The 18,740-nt window shown below is 55.2% G+C and overlaps 2 protein-coding genes across 7 annotated transcripts in view; both read left to right on the top strand.

Moving 5' to 3' along the window:
• The first annotated feature begins 4,100 nt into the window (after positions 1-4,100).
• PLA2G15 (phospholipase A2 group XV) lies at positions 4,101-14,702 on the top strand. Of its 2 annotated transcripts, none has more exons than XM_026011552.2 (6): positions 4,101-4,353; positions 7,371-7,527; positions 9,555-9,673; positions 9,922-10,020; positions 10,423-10,647; positions 12,767-14,702. In XM_026011552.2, the coding sequence occupies exons 1-6, from the start codon at positions 4,239-4,241 to the stop codon at positions 13,276-13,278; spliced, it is 1,227 nt and encodes a 408-aa protein (XP_025867337.1). In that variant the 5' UTR covers positions 4,101-4,238; the 3' UTR covers positions 13,279-14,702. The 2 variants fall into 2 exon arrangements, with proteins under 2 accessions (XP_025867337.1, XP_072587741.1); XM_072731640.1 differs by having other exon boundaries at positions 4,196-6,805.
• A 2,503-nt stretch (positions 14,703-17,205) lies between these two features.
• Positions 17,206-18,740, top strand: part of SLC7A6 (solute carrier family 7 member 6) — a 38,439-nt gene continuing 36,904 nt past the window's right edge. Inside the window, exon 1 of one of the 5 annotated variants that reach the window (XM_026011560.2) lies at positions 17,206-17,418. The gene's annotated coding sequence lies outside the window, so the exon portion shown is untranslated. Of the gene's footprint in view, positions 17,419-17,875; positions 17,977-18,099; positions 18,620-18,740 lie in introns of those variants that run through there. The other 4 variants (XM_072731636.1, XM_026011559.2, XM_072731639.1 and 1 more) reach the window with 4 other exon arrangements.

Here is an 18,740-nt window from a genome sequence, read left to right as displayed (position 1 = left end):
TAAGCGCTTTGCTTTGCTTTGCGTTGTCAGCCTTCGGATATTTCAGCACTAGTAACCTTCCCTGGGGCTAAGGATCTTTCCTCTACTGAGCTTCCCTCCACCTGTCCCTTGCCCCAGTTAATCCCTGCTCTTCCAGATTTTCTCTCAAGGCACCTTCCTCTGTAGCAGGGGTCCTTAATGGAGTTTGAGATTTCTGTATTTCATTGGGAAACAGCCCTCATCCCAACCCAGCTACTAGGGTTCACAAACTGTCAATAAATGAATTGGAAACAATAACATACATGAAAGGGGTGAGCAAGGTTCCAAAGGTCCAGCCGGTAGCGTTCCCCAAAATGTAATCCAGGTACTTGAGGGAAAGGAACTTGGTTATGTGAGCCAGGCCACACACTCACAGAATCCCATCCTTACCTCAGCCCTTCGAGGCATTTCCACGAAGGCAACTGGCCCTCCAGCCGCGTACATGAAGGTTGGGGCAGACACAGGATGGGGATCCTCATGTGGGGCCGGGAGTGTGTGTCTTGACCTACCCGGTGTGATAAGTGGTGTGAAAGCCCCCTCCTGTCTCCCTCCCAGGCCAGAACATATCCCACTGCGGGAGAGGATTCGACTTTGGGTGCCTTGTGGGATCCACTGCGGCGATCTACACTCGCCGGCTCTAGCCCATCCACGCCCTCTGCGGCCCGGTGGCCCGGTGGGTGACCCGCAAGTGATCTGCAGCTCGCCTTGCTGAACTCCTGGGCCTCGGGGTAGACAGCGCTCTGCTCCCCTCCCAGGTTCCCAGCTACGCCCCGTTGCCGAATTTCCACTGAGCACCCACCAGAGGGCGCACCGACCCTGTCGCCAGAACCAGGTGATGGGGGCTGGGAGAGGAAACTTGCAGGGGAGAGTGCAAAGAGTGCAACCCGGGGCCAAGCTCTGGGACAGAAGTGAAAAGGGAAAGCCCTTGACACCGCCTTCCTCTGGTTTGAGCATCTGCGACTCCCGGCTTCCTGAACCTAGGCCCAGTTCTTAAGCTTGGTTTTCAAGACCCTCAACCTCTCTTCCACTCCCACCCACAGTGTGTCCCAGACACACTTACTGTGACCAGGTCTGCAGGCTGCTGCACGTACTTAGCACATACCCTACCTGGAGCACCCACCCACCTACTCATCCCTTTGTTTTCCTGGCAAATTCCTATTTATTCTTCAAGACCCATCTCTAATAATTCTTCCACCACATAACATTTGTTGATGCCTAAGCCTGTTCTGGGCCCCTTTTCTGTCATGATTTCGTCAGTGTTTGGCCTCTTGTGACCCCAGGGAGGCTCCAACAGCAGAGGAATAGGAGCCTGATGAGCTGTGAGCTTTAGGGAGAATCATTTGGCCTCCAAATGGATTCAGCTCTGGCTACCAAACCAGCTCAGAAGCCATGGTCTTGATTAGGTTGCCCTAAACCCAGGCACCCACCTGGTCCAGACAGGGTAGCTTGGAATTTGTGTGAGCAAGAGGGAATGAATGCAAAGGGCCCAGGGTAACAGAGAAAGGGCAAAGGCTGTTGGCTGGATTCTCACCTGAGGAAGGTAGCACAACTGGCCTGGCTCCCTGGTCTCTGGACTTATTCTTACATCTGGTCTTTGCCCAGCATATTCTCCTCCACAGGAATATTATCCCTCTTTGCCCAGTGTTTTCCAGAATTCACAACCAGCCCTGTGAACCTCTCAGTCCTTTATCTCCTCCAGGCCTGACAGGCATCAGGACCATGTCCTAGAAATGGGAAGTGTTGGAGAATGGGGTATATGGCTCAATCACTCAATATATGTTAAGCACCTGCTGTGTGCCTGGGACTGTGCTGATGGGAGCCAGTAACAAAGAAGGCAGTTGCAACAGTAACAGGCAGGTGAAGGGCTTGCTCTTCCATTGATTATATTCTAATGGGAGCCAGGTAGGGGCTGCTTCAGAGTCAATGGTCGTGTCTGGGCTGAGGCCTAAAGGCAGAGCTCAGTTGAGTCCCCAAAAATGGGGGCTGCAAAATGATTCCAGTGCAACAAGTGCTGAAGTCCAGAGTGAGATGAGGTTGTCCTGTTTTAGGCAGTGAGGAAGCTGCAGAAGCTGGAGACCTGTGAGCTGAGGAAGAGGAGAAGTGAAAGTTGTGGGAAAAGGCCAGAGTTCCCTGCAGGGTCTTCATTCACTATGAGTGAGATGCATATGATGCATGCAATAGAAGGGTTGTGAGTGGGGGTAGGTGGACAGTGACGTGCCCAGTTTAACGTCTAATGGGTCAGCCTGACACAAGGAGAGCAACCCATAGGAATAAGGGAATAAATTGAGACATTAGCAAAGAGGCTACTATGGGGATGAAAGTAATTTGGCTTTGGGAAGGTAGAGCTGGCAAGACTTGGTGACCACTTGGTTGTAGGTCTGAGAATCAGGATAGTATCTAGAGTCCAGGATGAGCCCAGGCCAGCAGTCAGTAGGGGGTGGGGGTGGGGGAATCATGTGGATGGCAAGGTCATTGTGAGAAGGGGGCATCCTTGCCTTCTGATTCCTCCCCTCTCCACAGTGTCAGCACAGAGCATTGCTGCTAGGTCTTGACATCCTCTCCCTGAAATCACTATGGTTCCTATCTGCAGGGCCTGGGGGGCTGGGGCATCCTATGAAGGGCCCATGGTCACCTGAGGTTACTTAGTTGATAAGACATTCAGTCTGGCCACAGTCCAAGGTAGCCCAGGCCATCCTGATGCCTACCCTCTTTCCACTTAACCCTTGACTGTGGCCCCTGCCTATCCCTAGTACTGGCGAAAGGCTCTCTGTGGTTTCCCACTGTGGGCCTGCACTAGATTGGTCTTCAGCACCCCCTCTTCTGGGGCCCAGGTTGGAGATGAGGGAGAGGGGTTTTGGGCCCTTGCCAGGGCCGGAGGGAGATAGTTGGACCTTAGGAGAGTAGTGTACACCAACCACCAATGTGTTTCACTATAAGAACGCAGGAGGGGCAGGCCAAGATGGTGAGTTGATTCATCCAGGAGTACTCTGAAAAGCTAGAGAGGGTCAGCCATTGACCAAAAGGAAGGAAGGAAGGAAGGAAGGAAGGAAGGAAGGAAGGAAGGAAGGGAGGAAGGAGGGGAGGGAGGAAGGAAAGAAGGGGCTGGCTAGTGGTCTTAAGACCAGCCAGAGGATGATCAGGGTGTTGTCTGACCCTCTGGAGGAGGTGTGTGGAGGATCAAGACTTCCAGTCTCCAAACATACTGGTCTCGGTATCCTAGAGCGACCCATGGTGCTGGTCCCATTGCCAGCTGTCAATACTGCCCATTCTGTTTGCTAATGATTCCTCCAGCAGAGAGTCTACATGTCTTCTCTGGATCCCCAGTTTGAGTGGGGTGGGGATGGGAGGTGGACTCCAAGGTCGTGACGCCTGTCCTGCTCTGCTGGGCAATTTGCCCATGGGCCATGGCCGCAGGGTGGAGGTTCAAGCCCACCTCTCCGGGGCACCAGAACTGCTCGGTCTGGCGGGGGGCGGGGGGGGGGGGACTCCAACTACAACTTTGGGCCCGGAAGCCCTCTCACTTGGAGGCGAAACACGTTGACCTGGCCTCCAGGCGTCCCACGCGCATTCCTAATTCCTGGACAGACAGACGCACGGGGCCCCTGGACACGCTGCTTGAGCCCACGTGCCGTCAGGGGCAGGCCGTGAAGAATCGGTGTGGGGATTGCACAAAGGTCCGGGTCAGCTCCCGGTCCCCTAAGGCCAAATAACTCTCCAGGACTCACTTCTCCCCTCCCTCCCGTTGCTGTGGCCACGGTTCTCCAGCAGCGGCCCGCACTGGACTGAATCCGCGCTCAGCCCGACCCGTTCCAGACCCCAGGTCAGGGGCGAGCCAGGATTCGGACGTGAGGGCTGCGCAGCGTGGGGTCCGGGTGCACAGGGCTGGGCTGCGCATCCGGCAGCAGCGACCCGGCTCTGGCCGCTCGGGGACCGCGCCGAGAAGCGCGGCTGAGCCCCGATCAATCGATGCGCTCGGCGCGCGGCGCGGCCCGAGCGGCGGGCCGGGGACCCGCAGGGGCGGGGCGGCGAGCTCCGACGGGGAGGGGCGGACCGGGCGGCGACTCCCTATTGGCCGGCCGGCCGGGGAGGCGGGCCCTGATTGGCCCGGCCGCGTGGCCGAGTGCGGGCGGCGGGGTTAAGCGCGTCGCCGCCGCCCGGGCCTAGGCGCGAGCGCTGAGTGCTGGATCCGCACCCGGGACCTGGAGCGGCGGCCTCGCGCCATGGGCCTTCGCCGCCGTCCCTGCCCTGCGGCGCTGCTCCCGGGGGGCTTCCTGTTCCTCCTGCTGCTGGCAGACCCGGCGCTCCTCGCTGGACGCCGCCCTCCGGTGGTGCTAGGTGAGCGCGTCCAGGCGGCGGGTCCGTTTGTTCGTGCGTCCGTCTGGACGGGATGCGGGCGGGGCTGCCTTCCAGGTCTGCATCTGCCCCCAGCGTGGGGTGGGGGAGCGTCTGACTGTCAGTCTTGTCCCCTGGGTCTGTCCGTCCACCTCCACCTCGGCCATGCTGGGCGCGGGTGTGGTCCGCCGCTGCCCGCTCGCCTTCCCTTGTGGATCGTGGGGTAGGTGCGAGGGCTGGGGGCGACTCTCCGGCTGTCCGCCTGTGCGCGTCGGCCCCAAGCTTTGCCTCGCCTTCTGCCCATTTTTTAGCTGGAGAACCCGAGGGCCTTTGGCCCCACTCCCGAGGTCCGGTGCCTGGCTGTGGGTGGGGGTGTTCTCGGAGTTGATCCCCAGGGTCCTCATTGTTGATTTGGGCATAGCTAGGAGTCTCTCTCTCTCTCTCTTTCTCTCTCTCTCTCTCGACCCTTCCAGCCCGTATGTTTCAAGAGACATTACCGAAAGGAAGCTTTTTGGGAAAAGAATGGCTCCCTTATCCCACCCTCAAACTTAGCCAGTGAGTGACCTTAGGCCTAAGGCAGGAGGGTAAGGGAACCTGAGGATGACTTAAGACAGAGGTTAGGGTTGGAACAATCGCTATGAACAGACGTCAAGAAACCTGCCTGTACTCATCCCTGCCACACCAATTTGGACTGGGCTATGTTGAGACTAAGTGACCTCCCCTGCCTATCCTCCCCTTGGTCCTGGCCCCTGCAACTATACAGGAGCCACACTATTTCCTTGTGGCGGTGGACAGGGATGAGACTTCTGTCTTGGGGGGCCTTGGATGCTTCATTCAAGCATTGAGTTGGTGGCCAACCAGGATTCCCAAGGGCAGAGACATTTTAAGGTATATGTTACATACTGAATCTGCTACAGCATGACCCCTATGTTCGTTCATTCTTTCTTTTTTAAAGATTTTATTTATTTATTCATGAGACACAGAGAGAGAGAGAGGCAGAGACAGAGGCACAGAGAGAAGCCGACTCCATTCAGGGAGCCCGATGTGGGACTCGATTCCGGGACTCCAGGATCACGCCCTGGGCCGAAGGCAGGCGCTTAACTGCTGAGCCACTCAGGCGTGCCCCCTGTGTTCTTTCTAATGGGAGTTTTTAAATGGAGATGATGCAGGTCATAGAAGGGTAGGGTTGGTAGGCTGTGTGGTCTTAGGTGGGCCCCCACCAGGAGCTCTAAGCCAGGAAATACTCCAGGTTCAACATGGAATTTGGGCAGACATGACCATGTGTTCCCTAAGCTTGCAGGGATCCCCAGAGATGAAGTCTGTGTTGGGCAAGCACAGAGAGTCCACCAACCCAGTCAGGGAAGGCTTCCTGGAGTATGTGGTTAGAGCTGAGGCCAGGAGAGAGTTTCATGCAGAGGAAACTACATATGAGAGGGAAGGAAGTAAGCAGTCCAGGCTGTTTGGAATGGAGTTGGGGGAGGAGTGGATTGTGCAGAGCCCGTGACAGGTTGGGTCATCTCGACTTTATCCTGCAGGCCCACAGGAAGCCATGGGTAGGCCTAAGGAGTCTTGAGTATGAAGGGTGTGGCATTGGGAAATGTATGGTTCCTGATGCGGGTAGCCAACCGCTCTCATTAACTCATTCAGTTCTTGGTTATCCTAGGTCATGGTGGAGGAGCCTCAAGCTCCACCCAGAGTCACAGAATCCTGATCTGCCTAGCTTCTCAGAGAGCGAAGCTGTTGGCATTAATCCTGAGAAACCCCATGGTGGGCGTTGGAAGAGTTGTTTCTAGGCCCAAAGCATAGACCTGACCTTGGCCATCAGAGGATCAGCATCCAAGGGTGACCAGCCTCTATGAGTGAGGCCCAAATTGGTGGTAGAGGAAGCAGAGACCAGAGAAGCAGAGACAGAAGGAGACCTTGGGCAGGAGGAGACTGTAGCAAGCCATTTCTACCCCTCTCAGCCTCGGTTTCTTCATCTGTAAAGTGGGCATAGTAAAGATATTCTCTCCTAGTGTTATTTGAGGTGAAAGGTACATAGATGTCCTAATTATAAGCAAAAAGGGGGCTTAGGAAGTGACCACTGCTATTTTTAGAAGTCACACAGCCTGTCCAGGACTAAGGGCATTCAAGCACAGCAAATCTGGTGACTTCCTCCTTTAGCCATTTCCTCTTTGGTGGAGATAATGACCCAGGTCTCTGTACCATCGTGCTGAGGACTCCTCACTTCTGCATCTGTATTAAGGGAGGTGAAGGTAGGTGCATACCTGCCTCCCATGGTTGCCCTGAGGACTTTGTGAGATGATGTACAGGGAGGGCATGCCCTCTTTAGATCTGGGTTCATAGAGCCCAGGCCGTCACCAGGAGAGCCAAGATCTGGATGTTCACTCAGTGGTCATGGATTCTAAATGGAAATGTGCTTGGAAGGTGTCAAGAGCATGGCATGTGGAAGCAGGTGAGGCCTGGAAGGTCAATGGGAGTAAATACTCTGGGAAGGGACTTAATGTGGGGCTGTGAAACCATGGGGATGGGTTTAGGTGTCACAAGGCTCCCAGTGTTCTGTGCAGACCAGGCTCGGTGTAGCTGGTCTCTTAACCAGCTTGAACAGAGAGAAGGCGTCCTTGGGGCCTGGTCACACCCACCCCTACTGGGCTGTGCCTGAATGGTGTGATGTTTCAGGGTAGCTGTCTCTGACACAGGGTCCAAGTGTGCCGAGAGGCGAGGGCCCTCCAGATGACCTGCTCTCTGGAATCTTACTGGGCTCTCATGAGGCTGGCAGATGCTTCTGTTCATTGCCCCCCATCCACAAGCCTGTCCTTGAGTGCCTTCCCTGGATTCAGTTTTGGCTAGTTAAGTGGCCCAGTGCTTTGTCCTGTCTCCCTCTCCTTCTTTGAGTGAACAAGGCCCTACCTACTCTGTAGCCTGGGATGGCAGTGGGTAGAAGGCCTTTGGGTTCAAGCCTCAGAGGTCCTCAGCCTGTCAGATCCAGTGCCTCATGCATGCTCTGTGTCCGCCTGCAGTGCCTGGTGATTTGGGCAACCAGCTGGAGGCAAAGCTAGACAAGCCAACGGTTGTGCACTACCTCTGCTCCAAGAGGACGGAAAGCTACTTCACACTCTGGCTGAATCTCGAACTGCTGCTGCCTGTCATCATTGATTGCTGGATTGACAATATCAGGTGGGGGCTGGGGCACAGATGGGTGCTGCTCACTGACACAGCCTAAAAAATTCTCTAGAACTCATTTCTGTCTCATTCCTGCTTCAACAGGACCCGAGGTCACTGACCTTGCCTTTCTCATTTCCTCAGTCTGGCCTGCCCCACCTCTGCACTCTCCCAGATAGAACTTTCTTCCCTTTCCTGCAACTTTTGTCCCACCCTCTCCAATTTATTTCTTGTGCTTCACACCCTCTGCATGAATTCCTTTTTTTTTTTTTTTTTTAAGATTTTATCTTTAAGTAATCTCTTCACCTAATGTAGGACTCAAACTCACAACCTCGTGATAAGTCTTGTGCTCTCTGGACTGAGCCAGCCAGGCACCACCTTCCCTGTAGATTGTATGCTCTGGGCCTTATTCATATCCTCAACATAACCTCCACCTCTTCCCTGCCTCTGAGTTGGCCCCTGGCCCCTGAGCTTCTTGTTCCTCCTGGGACATACCAGGTCTGCATATCTTTGAACATGCAGTTCTTTCGACCTGGAATCTTTGTCTACGCCCTTTGCCTGGTAAATTCCTTCCATTCACCCTTTAAAACCTGAGCCTGAGGGCACCTGGGTGGCTCATTGGTTGAGTGTCTGCCTTTGGCTCAGGTCGTGATCTGGGGTCCTGGGATCGAATCCCACATTGGGCTCCCCACAAGGAGCCTGCTTCTCCCTCTGCCTGTGTCTCTGCCTCTCATGAATAGATAAATAAAATCTTAGCAAACAAACAAACAGAAAACCCTGAGCCTGATCCTTCTGTCAAGTTTCCCTTTCCACTCCCCAGAGCTCTTAACCTTCCCCTCCTCCAGACCTGTTTCCTTTCATCCTTATCAGGCGCCAAACTTTGTTTCCAAGAATATTTCCCTGGTAAGACAATAATGTGTTGGGAATTACTGCTTATTTAATATAGGCACTGTCCATGTCACATACTCTTTTTCATTTAGTAGACATACTAGCTGGTTCTCCAGGTGCCTTGCCTTTCTATGTTGTTGATGACACCTGCTTTGTTGCCTTTTTCTTCTTCTGTATGTGATCAGAGTTATTTCTGGGCTGTTGATCTGCAATTCTATTTTTATACCAGAGACATGGTCTCAGGTACTGCCAATAGAAGGGTCAGGCGATACTGAGAGGGGCTTGTCTACCTTCACTGGACATCTGACCTGTTTAGAGCTGCTTTGGCTTTCTAGAAAGTTTTCTATAATTTGCTGAGTGGCCATTGAATTAATCTACAGATTGCCCTAGAGAAAATGGGCCCCCAGACCTAGTATTTAGGTCAATGTTGGGTATCTTGTCAGCTTTCTTTCGCTGATATTAGGGGGGTAGGACTCAGGGCCACCAGGGATGGCAGGAGTAGCCTGTGTTTTCTTGGGCACATTTTCCTCCTTGGTATCAGGGAGACCAGAACAGAGTTCCTGGCCTACCACAAAGCTTTCCTCCTGTCTCCCATCACCCTGTCCCATTGTTTTTCCAGGCCTCGTCCCCATCCATCCACATAGCAGCCACAGGTGTTTAGGCCCTAAGGTGGGGTTTCTCTGTTTGACTACGTGGCATGCTGCACGTATCCCCTCCTTTGCCCTGCGATGTGTTGTTGTGGGTGGCAGGAGCTGAATCTATGGAGATAGGGCAACGGGAGCCTGCAAGATTAGGCTGACTGCCTTTTGGGTCAAGTGATATGTTGATGGCAGAGCCAGGCCTGACACTTCCCTTTCACAATCCAAGACCTCAATTCTGAGGTGGATGACATGGAGAAGGAAATACTGCCTTGATGGGGGTTATTGGGTTAACTTTGAATGAGTCTTGGTTGGGGTTCTCAGACGGATATGGTTACTCTGATCTGTGCTTTATAAACTTGCTTTGTTACTTTTTAGTCTCCTCTATACTTCTTACCAAATATAAGGGTAGTAAGGGAATATGGCTCAGGACACAGCGCAGTATTAGGACACACCAGGTTCAGTGTCACCTCTGGATCACCAGCTCAATATCCCCCCCACACCCACACCCGACAGGCTGGTCTACAACAGAACATCCCGGGCCACCCAGTTCCCAGATGGTGTGGATGTACGCGTGCCTGGCTTTGGAAAGACTTTCTCACTGGAGTTCCTGGACCCCAGCAAAAGTAGCGTGGGTATGTAGCCCTTCCTCATGCCCTCCAAGGGAATGGAGATGCAAGTTCTGCTATATTCCTAGAGTGGGAGGAATGCTGTTAGTTTGGAAGGATAGCCTGTAAACTGTCTCTAAGCAGTGTAGGCGTAGAGCCTTATAGCACTCCTTAGGATTTTTCTACAGTAGATGTCACAGTCTCCTTGTTGGGTGTGGTGTGGGTGGCTGGCACTGGCTGTATTCTCTCTAATTCTCAGACATTTCTGTCTACAGGTTCCTATTTCCATACCATGGTAGAGAGCCTTGTGGACTGGGGCTATATACGGGGTGAGGATGTCCGGGGTGCCCCCTACGACTGGCGCCGAGCCCCAAGTAAGTGGTCACTCCTGCTTCCTCCCTGATGCCTTGGAGGTTGGGATGAGGAAGTCACAGCCACCATGGGCCCTGGAGGCATGTGTCCCCTGCCCCCAGGGCCCTTCTGTCCAGCTCAGCAGTCACAGCTGTCACCCCTGGTCAATCTGTCCGGTCTTTCCCCAGTCTTCACCCTAGGATTCCTGGGCCTCCGAGCCCTGGGGAGAGATAATGAGGCTGAGGAGGGGAAGAGGAGCTTCTAGGTTTCCTCCCTTCCTGGAAAAGGAGGGGAAACCAGACCATTTCCACTTGGGTTTTAGCATTTTCCCCACCCACTTAGTCCTGGAACTGGCCTAAAGAACATTTAGTGGTTCAGGCCCTAGGACCCTTCTTTTCTGACTGCTGCCTGGCTCTGGCCTACAGATGAAAACGGGCCCTACTTCCTGGCCCTCCGGGAGATGATCGAGGAGATGTACCAGCTGTATGGGGGACCTGTGGTGCTGGTTGCCCACAGCATGGGCAACATGTACACACTCTACTTTCTGCAGCGGCAGCCACAGGCCTGGAAGAACAAGTATATCCAAGCATTTGTGGCACTGGGTGCGCCCTGGGGGGGCGTGGCCAAGACTTTGCGTGTCCTGGCCTCAGGTAAGACCCTGCCTGAGCCAGTGTGGGGGACTGATGTCAGGGATGGTGCCCTCTTTCCTTCAGCAGTGTCCTCCTGGGCCCCCTTGTATCTCTTCTCTTGGATGAGGATCCTTCTTTTTCCAGAGTGGCACACTTTTCCAAACGTCTCTTCTTCCAAAAGAGAACACTACTTAATTTCTTCTCTCTAGCTGATGGTCTTGGTTATCTGTGTAAATTGTTTTACAGCGAGTACATGCAGTGGCACAACTGCTGGTCACACAGGTACTTGCATATGTGTACACACATACACTGTGCTCCGGCCTGGCTGGCCTAACTTGGTTTGATCCAGAGTTCTTTGGGGGAGCCTTCTCCCTTTTCTTTTTCTTTTTCTTTTTCTTTTTCTTTTTCTTTCTTTTTCTTTTTCCTCTTTTCTTTTTTTAAAGATTTTCTTTATTCATGAGAGACAGAGGCAGAGACATAGGCAGAGGGAGAAGCAGGCTCCCTACAGGGAGCCTGATGTGGGACTTGATCCCAGGATCACGCCCTGAGCTGAAGGCAGATGCTCAACTGCTGAGCCACCCACGCATCCCGCCTTCTCCCTTTCTTCATGCCCACCTTAGCCCCACAGAAGGAAGGTTGGGCTACAGTTTCCTGTTTATGAGTTATACCTCCATCTGTGGCAGTGGGGAGCCTTTGTGGGTAATGCAGGGAGGAAGCAGGTGCAGATTTCTTTGGGCCTGCTTGCCTGGCATTGGGGAAAGCCATCTCCTTTCCCACTCCTCCCCAGTTCACCTGCCTCTTTATGACTGTGAGAGCCTGCCAGCTGTAGCCGTGGGCCTTTCCTTCCTCTGCTAGTCCTGGGGGTGAGCCCATGGCCCCTTACTTTAGGAGCCTGGAGCCATGGCTATGCCAAGCATCTGAAGAGCTTCCTTCCTCCTATCATTAGCATTGCCTCACCTACTTGTTGGTCGACTGATAATCGCAGTCAGGTCAGACCTAGTGCCTCTCCCAGTAGTGACCCTGGATTGGCTGGACAGTGAATCCAGATCTAATGAGGACTCATTACAGCCACCTGGACCTAAAAAGACAGATGTGGGCACAACTGCATTTGAGACAGGAGCTGTGGTGGGGCTCAGAGCCTTCCTATAAGTCCCCTTAGAGCTTTGCCTCAGATTCTGGGAAACTGTTCTGTTAGGCCCTGACAGGGGAGTGGTATACTAACAAGGGGCTTCCCTTTCCTCAGGGGTCCTACCACCAGACCCCACAAGGCAGAGCTGAGGGTGTGTAAGTCAGTCAGAGCGGGGGCGGGGAGATGGGAGGCTGTGTCCTGAAGAGATCACAGGGCCCCTGTTTCCAAGTTCCAGTTTACTCCCCAGAGGCCTCACTGGCTGTGTTGTTGGCATTCCTGTGTGAGAAGGACTGTCGTTCCGCCTGCAGCCTCCCCTCCTGCCTTGTCTCCTGCAGGCCTGGCCGTCTAGGTCAGTGACAGGCAGATGAGTAGAGTATGACTGGGGGTGACTGGCTGCAGGTCTGAGCCTAGAAAAAGAAAAACATTTTCAGGGACGCCTGGGTGGCTCAGTGGTTGAGTGTTTGCCTTTGGCTCAGGGCGTGATCCCGGGGTCCCAGGATCAAGTCCCACATCAGGCTCCCTGTGACGAGCCTGCTTCTCCCTCCGCCTATGTCTCTGCCTCTCTTTCTCTGTGTCTCTAATGAATAAATAAATAAATCTTAAAAAACAAAACAAAACATTTTCATAACTTAGTGTAAGAAAAGAGAAAGAAGAATGTGTCTCTGGGCTGCCAACCTGCTGATTCACCTTCACGAAGGTCTGTGCCCACAAGCCTGGTGACAAGCGCTCAGAGGGTACTGTTTACACAGTGAATCACCTGTGGGTACGTGCTGCCCAAATCCCTGGTAACAAAATGCAGAAGGAAAGAAACCAGTCATGGTCGTGTGTTTCCCAGATATAGCAAACGTAAAGGGAACCATGGAAGTTACAGGATGATGACAGTGTAGCGGTGCGGGAGTGCTGACTGGCCCCTGTCTGGGGCCCAGCAGAGGGCCTGGCAGGACTGTGCTGCCCGGAGGCTTGCGAGGCTTGCGTTCCTGAGCGCAGACTGAGCCAGCCCTCTCCCTGCAGGAGACAACAATCGGATCCCGGTCATTAGGCCCCTGAAGATCCGGGAGCAGCAGCGCTCAGCCGTCTCCACCAGCTGGCTGCTGCCTTATAACTACACCTGGTCACCTGAAAAGATCTTCGTGCATACGCCCACAGCCAACTACACGCTGCGGGACTATCACCAGTTCTTCCAGGATATTGGCTTCAAAGATGGATGGTTCATGCGGCAGGACACGGAGGGGCTGGTGGAAGCCATGGTGCCGCCCGGCGTGCCGCTGCACTGCCTCTATGGCACTGGTGTCCCCACGCCAGACTCCTTCTACTATGAGAGCTTCCCAGACCGTGATCCCAAAATCTGCTTTGGCGACGGTGATGGCACCGTGAACTTGCAGAGTGCCCTGCAGTGCCAGGCCTGGCGTGGCCACCAGGAGCACCAAGTGTCTTTGCAGGCACTGCCAGGCAGCGAGCACATAGAGATGCTGGCCAATGCCACTACCTTGGCCTATCTGAAACGTGTGCTCCTTGGGCCCTGATTCCTGTGCCGGGTGGGACCGGGAGATGGCCTGGCCACCGCTGTTTCTCTTGTCCTCTGGGGCTATCATGGCCCACGAGTTTAGCAGTTTGTGACTGACTGCCTAAGGTCCTCAGTCTTGGGTTGTGAAATGCCTGCCATTGGGAGGTACTGTTTCTTACCCTTCCTTTGTGGGAGTGAGGAAGGAAGAAATAGTCTGGACTCACTTGAGGGATCCCTGCTGGGAAGAATGCTGCTGCTGCTGCTGGAATTGCTGTGACCTCAGGACTGGCTCCACAGGCAAGGATTGGCTGGCATCTGGCCCCAATCCTGAACTCAGGGGCCTCTTTGTTCCTCACACCCCTGTGGCCTTTTCACACTCACCCACCAGGCCCTGGCCCCTCAGCCTTCCTGTGAGGGATATTACTGAGCTGTGTTCCCTGTCCCTAAAGGTCCCAGGGATGGGCTGGTCCCTATGGTGATCTTCCCATAAACTAGCCATAAACAGGTAGGCTTGCTACTGGCTGTGGGTGGCTGGAGCAGCTGGCTTCCCTAGGGCCTAGTTGCTGTGAGCCTGACTGTGGCTTTCTGGAGGCAGCCTGGTTCCTCCTGCAGGCAGGGGCGAGTTGTGTTCTCCATGGTTCCCAGGTCCTGGGGCATTCACTCCTACCTCCCTCACCTCTAAGAACAGCCTAGCTCAGGATTGAGCAGCAGATGGCCCTTCAGTTCTTGGGGACTCTGTCCCAGGAGCCTCGATTCCCTCAGACTCCTACCCACAAGTATTGATGCTGGTTCCCTTTGCCCTGGGACTGTGGTTCAAGGATGAGAGCAGGGCCCAGTCCCATAGCCTTTTAGGGACTCATGAAGAAAACTAAGGATGCAGCTGAGGCCATTCAGAACTACCCTGAATCCCACCACCACATTACCACCCTAGGGCTTTTCTAACATCCGGGTGGGCTGGCACAGGGCTGAGAGGAGATGGGGCTCTTGTCCATCCTGCACAGCACCTACTCCCTCCAGGCAGCTCAGTGGTGTTTAGTCTGCAGACACTAGCCCAGAACCTTGAGTGGGCCCCTGAGAGAGCAGGGTGGCTTGGGGCTCCCCTGGTAGTTTTCTGTCTGTTCCAGAGGTGCTTCCTTGATCTTCCTATAACAGCAGGGATGGAGAGTCTGGATTTGCCTTGGTGGCAGTCATCTCCAAGTGGGCAACGGCTATAGGCCAAGACTTGAGTCTAGCCTATAGGATGGGACCCCAAAGCCAGAGTCTGGGGTTGTGCTGCTGGACTGGACTGTGCTGCTTTCCCACAAGGTTTCTGTGGAGCTGGATTTTCTCTGTTATGAACACACCCAGCATCTCTCCTTTCATTCCTGGATGGTGGGCTCCTCGTGGAGCTCTAAGCAGGCTGTACCTTGATTCTGGCAATAAAAATGTTCTGGATGCTGTAAAGTGCCCTGGCTGAGGGTCTGTTCTGAGCATAAGAGGAGGGAGGTAGCAGAGGGGCAAAGGGGCTAGAGAGGCAGGCAATCGGGCTAGACCGTTCCTAGGGCCATGACAGGTCCTCTCAGCACCAAAGCATGGCTCCTGTGCACGTATTTGGGCTTCATCCTCCTGCCTGTTCTCCTGGAATCTATTTCCCCTCCGGGGACTAAGAACAAGGACCTGAAACATTTCCACTGGAATGTGACTTCTGCGTGGCTGGCAGATTCCACAAGCTGCCGCAGAGCTGGGGCAGAGGACAATGTGCAGGTTACCCTGGCTGGACTCTCCTTCCAGCTTGTTTGTTTGTTTGCTTGCTTGCTTGATTATTTATATATATATATATTTTTTTTTTTTTCCTTCCCAGCCTTTTTGTCCTCTCTCAGCTTTCAGGTGTCAGCATCTTTTGATCCTAGAGTTTTTTTGTTTGTTTGTCTTTTTAGATTTTTAAAAATTTATTTATTTGTGAGAGACACAGAGAGACAGAGAGGCAGAGACATAGGCAGAGGGAGAAGCAGGCTCCACGCAGGGAGCCCGATGTGGGACTCTATCCCGGGACTCCAAGATCACACTCTGGACTGAAGACAGGTGCCAAACCACCGAGCCACCCAGGGATCCCCAGAGCCTAGAGTTTTTTGTAAGACACCACCCTTCTACTTTCTTTCTACAGTCTGCCTGCCCACCATCTGCCTCTCTCTCCGAGGACAGAGGCTGAGGGAGAAAGAGACACTAGGCTGAGAGAAGGATAGAGACCAAGATGGCCAAAGAAAGGGACCAAGACTGGGAACCAAGTGGAGATGGGTAAAAAGAGAAAGAAAGAGCCTAAGAGGGATCCCTGGGTGGCTCAGCAGTTTGGTACCTGCCTTTGGCCCAGGGCGCGATCCTGGAGTCCCGGAATCGAGTCCCACGTCGGGATCCTGGCATGGAGCCTGTTTCTCCCTCTGCCTGTGTCTCTGTTTCTCTCTCTCTCTCTCTGTGTGTGTGTGTGTCTATCATGAATAAATAAAATCTTAAAAAAAAAAAAAGAAAGAAAGAAAGAGCCTAAGAGGGACGCCTGGGTGGCTCAGCGATTGAGCATTTGCCTTTGGCTAATGGCGTGATCTCCCGGTCCAGGATCGAGTCCCATATTGGGCTCCTTGCAGGGAGCCCCTGCCTCTCTCTGCCTGTGTCTCTCGTGAAGAAATAAATAAAATCTTAAAAAAAAAAAAAAAAGTTCTGAGACAGGGAAGAGGTATAGGGATGGGGTTCAGTTCAGCCTCCACAGAGCCAGGCCAGCCGGGGCTCTAGGCCTCAGTGCATCCTCGACCACAAGAGGGCGCTCCGATCCCTCTCTGCACTAGTTGTTGGCCCAACCTGGAAGAAGGGTGACCCAGAGAGGGTGAGGATGCCTAGCCATACAAAGGTCCAGTTGCTATTGCTGGTCTTGGTAAAAGGATAACAACAAAAGAGTGCAAATCCTTACCTCCAGGTCCTGCCCAGCCTGAGTCTCAGCTCTGCCCTGCCACCCACCGTCCATGCCACTCCTTGTGGTGGCCTTACAGCTACCTACTCCCCCCTAGCCTATTTCAGCCCCACGGCCACCCTCAGTTTCATAGCTGCAGAGAGAGGGCAAGGAGTCACAGCAGGCTTTACCCCCAGCTGACTGGGGTTCAAATCTGAGCTCTACCAGTGGCCTGGGAGTCTCCTGACCTCCCTGAGCCTCAGCTTGCTCATCTAAGGAGTGGAGCTGAATAAAGGTGCCCTGCAGAGTGGCCCTGAGGAACACAGATGTTATTGGAGAACATCTGATTCAGTGCTTGGTGCATAGTGGGCTTCCATGGTAGGTTGTTGCAGCAGGTAGGAGACCGCAAAGCCAGAGATCTGGATGTTGGCAAGTCGTATATGCATTTGTCGGAAGGGTAGGTGGACCAGGTACCATTGAGTGACACAAGGGACTGCCTGGCCAGGGAGACAGAAGGAACTGATCGGGGGGCAAAGGGTCAGATTCTTTTTTTTTTTTTTTTAATTAAAAAAAAAAAGATTTTATAAAAAAATAAATAAAAAATAAAAAAAGATTTTATTTGCTCATGAGAGACACACACACAGAGAGAGGCAGAGACCAATCCCGGGTCTCCAGGATCAGGCCCTGGGCTGAAGGCTGCGCTAAACCGCTGAGCCCCCGGGCTGCCCCAAAGGGTCAGGTTCGAAGACTCCTAACGTTCACACTGAGGGAAGGTATTCCAGGCAGAGAGCCCAAGGAGGGGAGTACGGGTGAGGGCTCTTCAAGGATCACGGTCTCAGGTCTATAGGTAGGAGAATGGAAGGGTTTCAGGCAGAGGAGGTAAAAAATCGTTCCCCTGTGGGGATGGGTTCGAAGGAAGAGGGTGGGGACTGGGAGTCTAGCGGAGCTGGGGAGAAGAAAACCATGAGAAAACCTGCAGGGCTGTGGGGCAGGAGGAGGAAGCTCCAGGGTGCTGCTCGGCTCTGGCTGTTTACTGGTGATGGGGAGCAGGGGTGGGGTATGGTCCGTCTGGAATTAAAGACGCCTGTGGGGGGAAATGACTCCAGGTCTCAGGAGAGAGTCATGGTTGAGGTTGTAGACAGGAAGCCAAGGGGGAGGGCTTAGCCGTGAGGTGAGGGGACTAGAAGAGCCCCAGAGCTACCAGAGGAAAAGGCCCCCAGAAGGAAAGCAGGGGCGCAGCGGCAGGTACAGGAAGAGGGAGGACGGGAGGTTTCAGCTCCCCCAGAGGATGTCAGAGGGCCAGGCAAGAGGAGGACGGAAAAGTCCTCAGGCCTGAGCCCCGGGGCGGCGGGGGTTGGCTACAGGAGCGCAACAGCGTCCCTGGGCCTGAGGAGGCCTCAGTGGCCGCGAGCTGGGCCGGGGCTGCGGGGCCCAGGTCCCGGGTCTGAGTCTTCCTAAGGCCGCGGCGGAGGGGCACGAGGCTGTGGAGCGCTCCGGGTCCGCTCTAGGGCCCGGCCCGACCCACGGCGCTGTGCCGGCCACGCAGAGCCAGGGCGGCCGGGCCGGTCGCCGGCACCAAGCGCACGCGGAGGCGGGGACCGCACTCCCGGGCCGGGCCGCGCGCTCCCCGAGGCCTCGGCGGCCCCGGGGGTCAGAAGCGCCGCCGCGAGGCGCCCTGTCCCGACGCGGGGCGCGCTGTCGCGATCCGGCGGCGCGTGACGTGGCGGGGGCGGGGCCTGAGCGGCTGCGGCGGCCGCGGCGCTCGAGCGGCGGAGCATCCTGTGGGCGCCCGGCGACTGCGAGGTAACGGGCCGCGGGCGGGCGCGCGGGGGCCGCGGGGCGGGCCGGGCCGGGGCCGCGTGCTGGGGGCCGCGCTCTCCGCGCCGCCGCCGCCGCCCCCCCCCCCCCCAGTGCGGGTGGCGGCCCGCCAAGCGGGGCGCTGGGCGCGGGGCGGGCGGGCCGGGGGCACGTGAGGGACGCCGCGGCGAGGACGTGCGGAGGGTGACGCTGTGCGTGTAAGACGGAGCGCGAGCGTGAGCGTGGCCCCGGGAGCGTGGGGAGCCCTGAGTGTGGGACTGAGCGTGGGGGAGAGACTACGTGTGTGAGCGTGAGAGACCCCCTGAGCCTGAGGGTGGCCCTGTGAGTGAGTGTGCAAGAAACCCCGTGAGGGAGGTGACCCTGACAGTGCGGGAGAGACCTTGGTGTGAAGGAGACTCGGTGTGTGAGAGAGAGACCGCTGAAGGAGAGCGCGCGAGCCCCAGAGCCCGGGGGCGATTCCCCTGAGGGTGTGAGAGCCCGAGTGTGAGGGTGACTCCAGGAGTGTGGAAGGGGAGAGTGTGAAGGACACCGCAGTGATAGAGGCCCGGACCGTGTGCGAGACTGAAATACGGAGGGTGAGTGTGGTAGGAGAGAGGACCTGGGCCGTGACCACTCGGCAGGTGAGCAGGTGAGCAAGACCGTGTGCAAGGCTGTGCACCAGGGTCGCAGCTTCCTAGGATGCTGCAGGTGGGCCGAGCCGCCGGCCTGCTGTGTTGGCACCAGGCCACCATGTGCTCCCGCCCGGATGG

The sequence above is a fragment of the Vulpes vulpes genome, chromosome 12 (genome assembly GCF_048418805.1).
Source record: "Vulpes vulpes isolate BD-2025 chromosome 12, VulVul3, whole genome shotgun sequence".
NCBI lineage: Eukaryota > Metazoa > Chordata > Mammalia > Carnivora > Canidae > Vulpes > Vulpes vulpes.
Note: the sequence above shows the minus strand (reverse complement) of the source record. Positions and strands in the feature narration are given on the sequence as shown.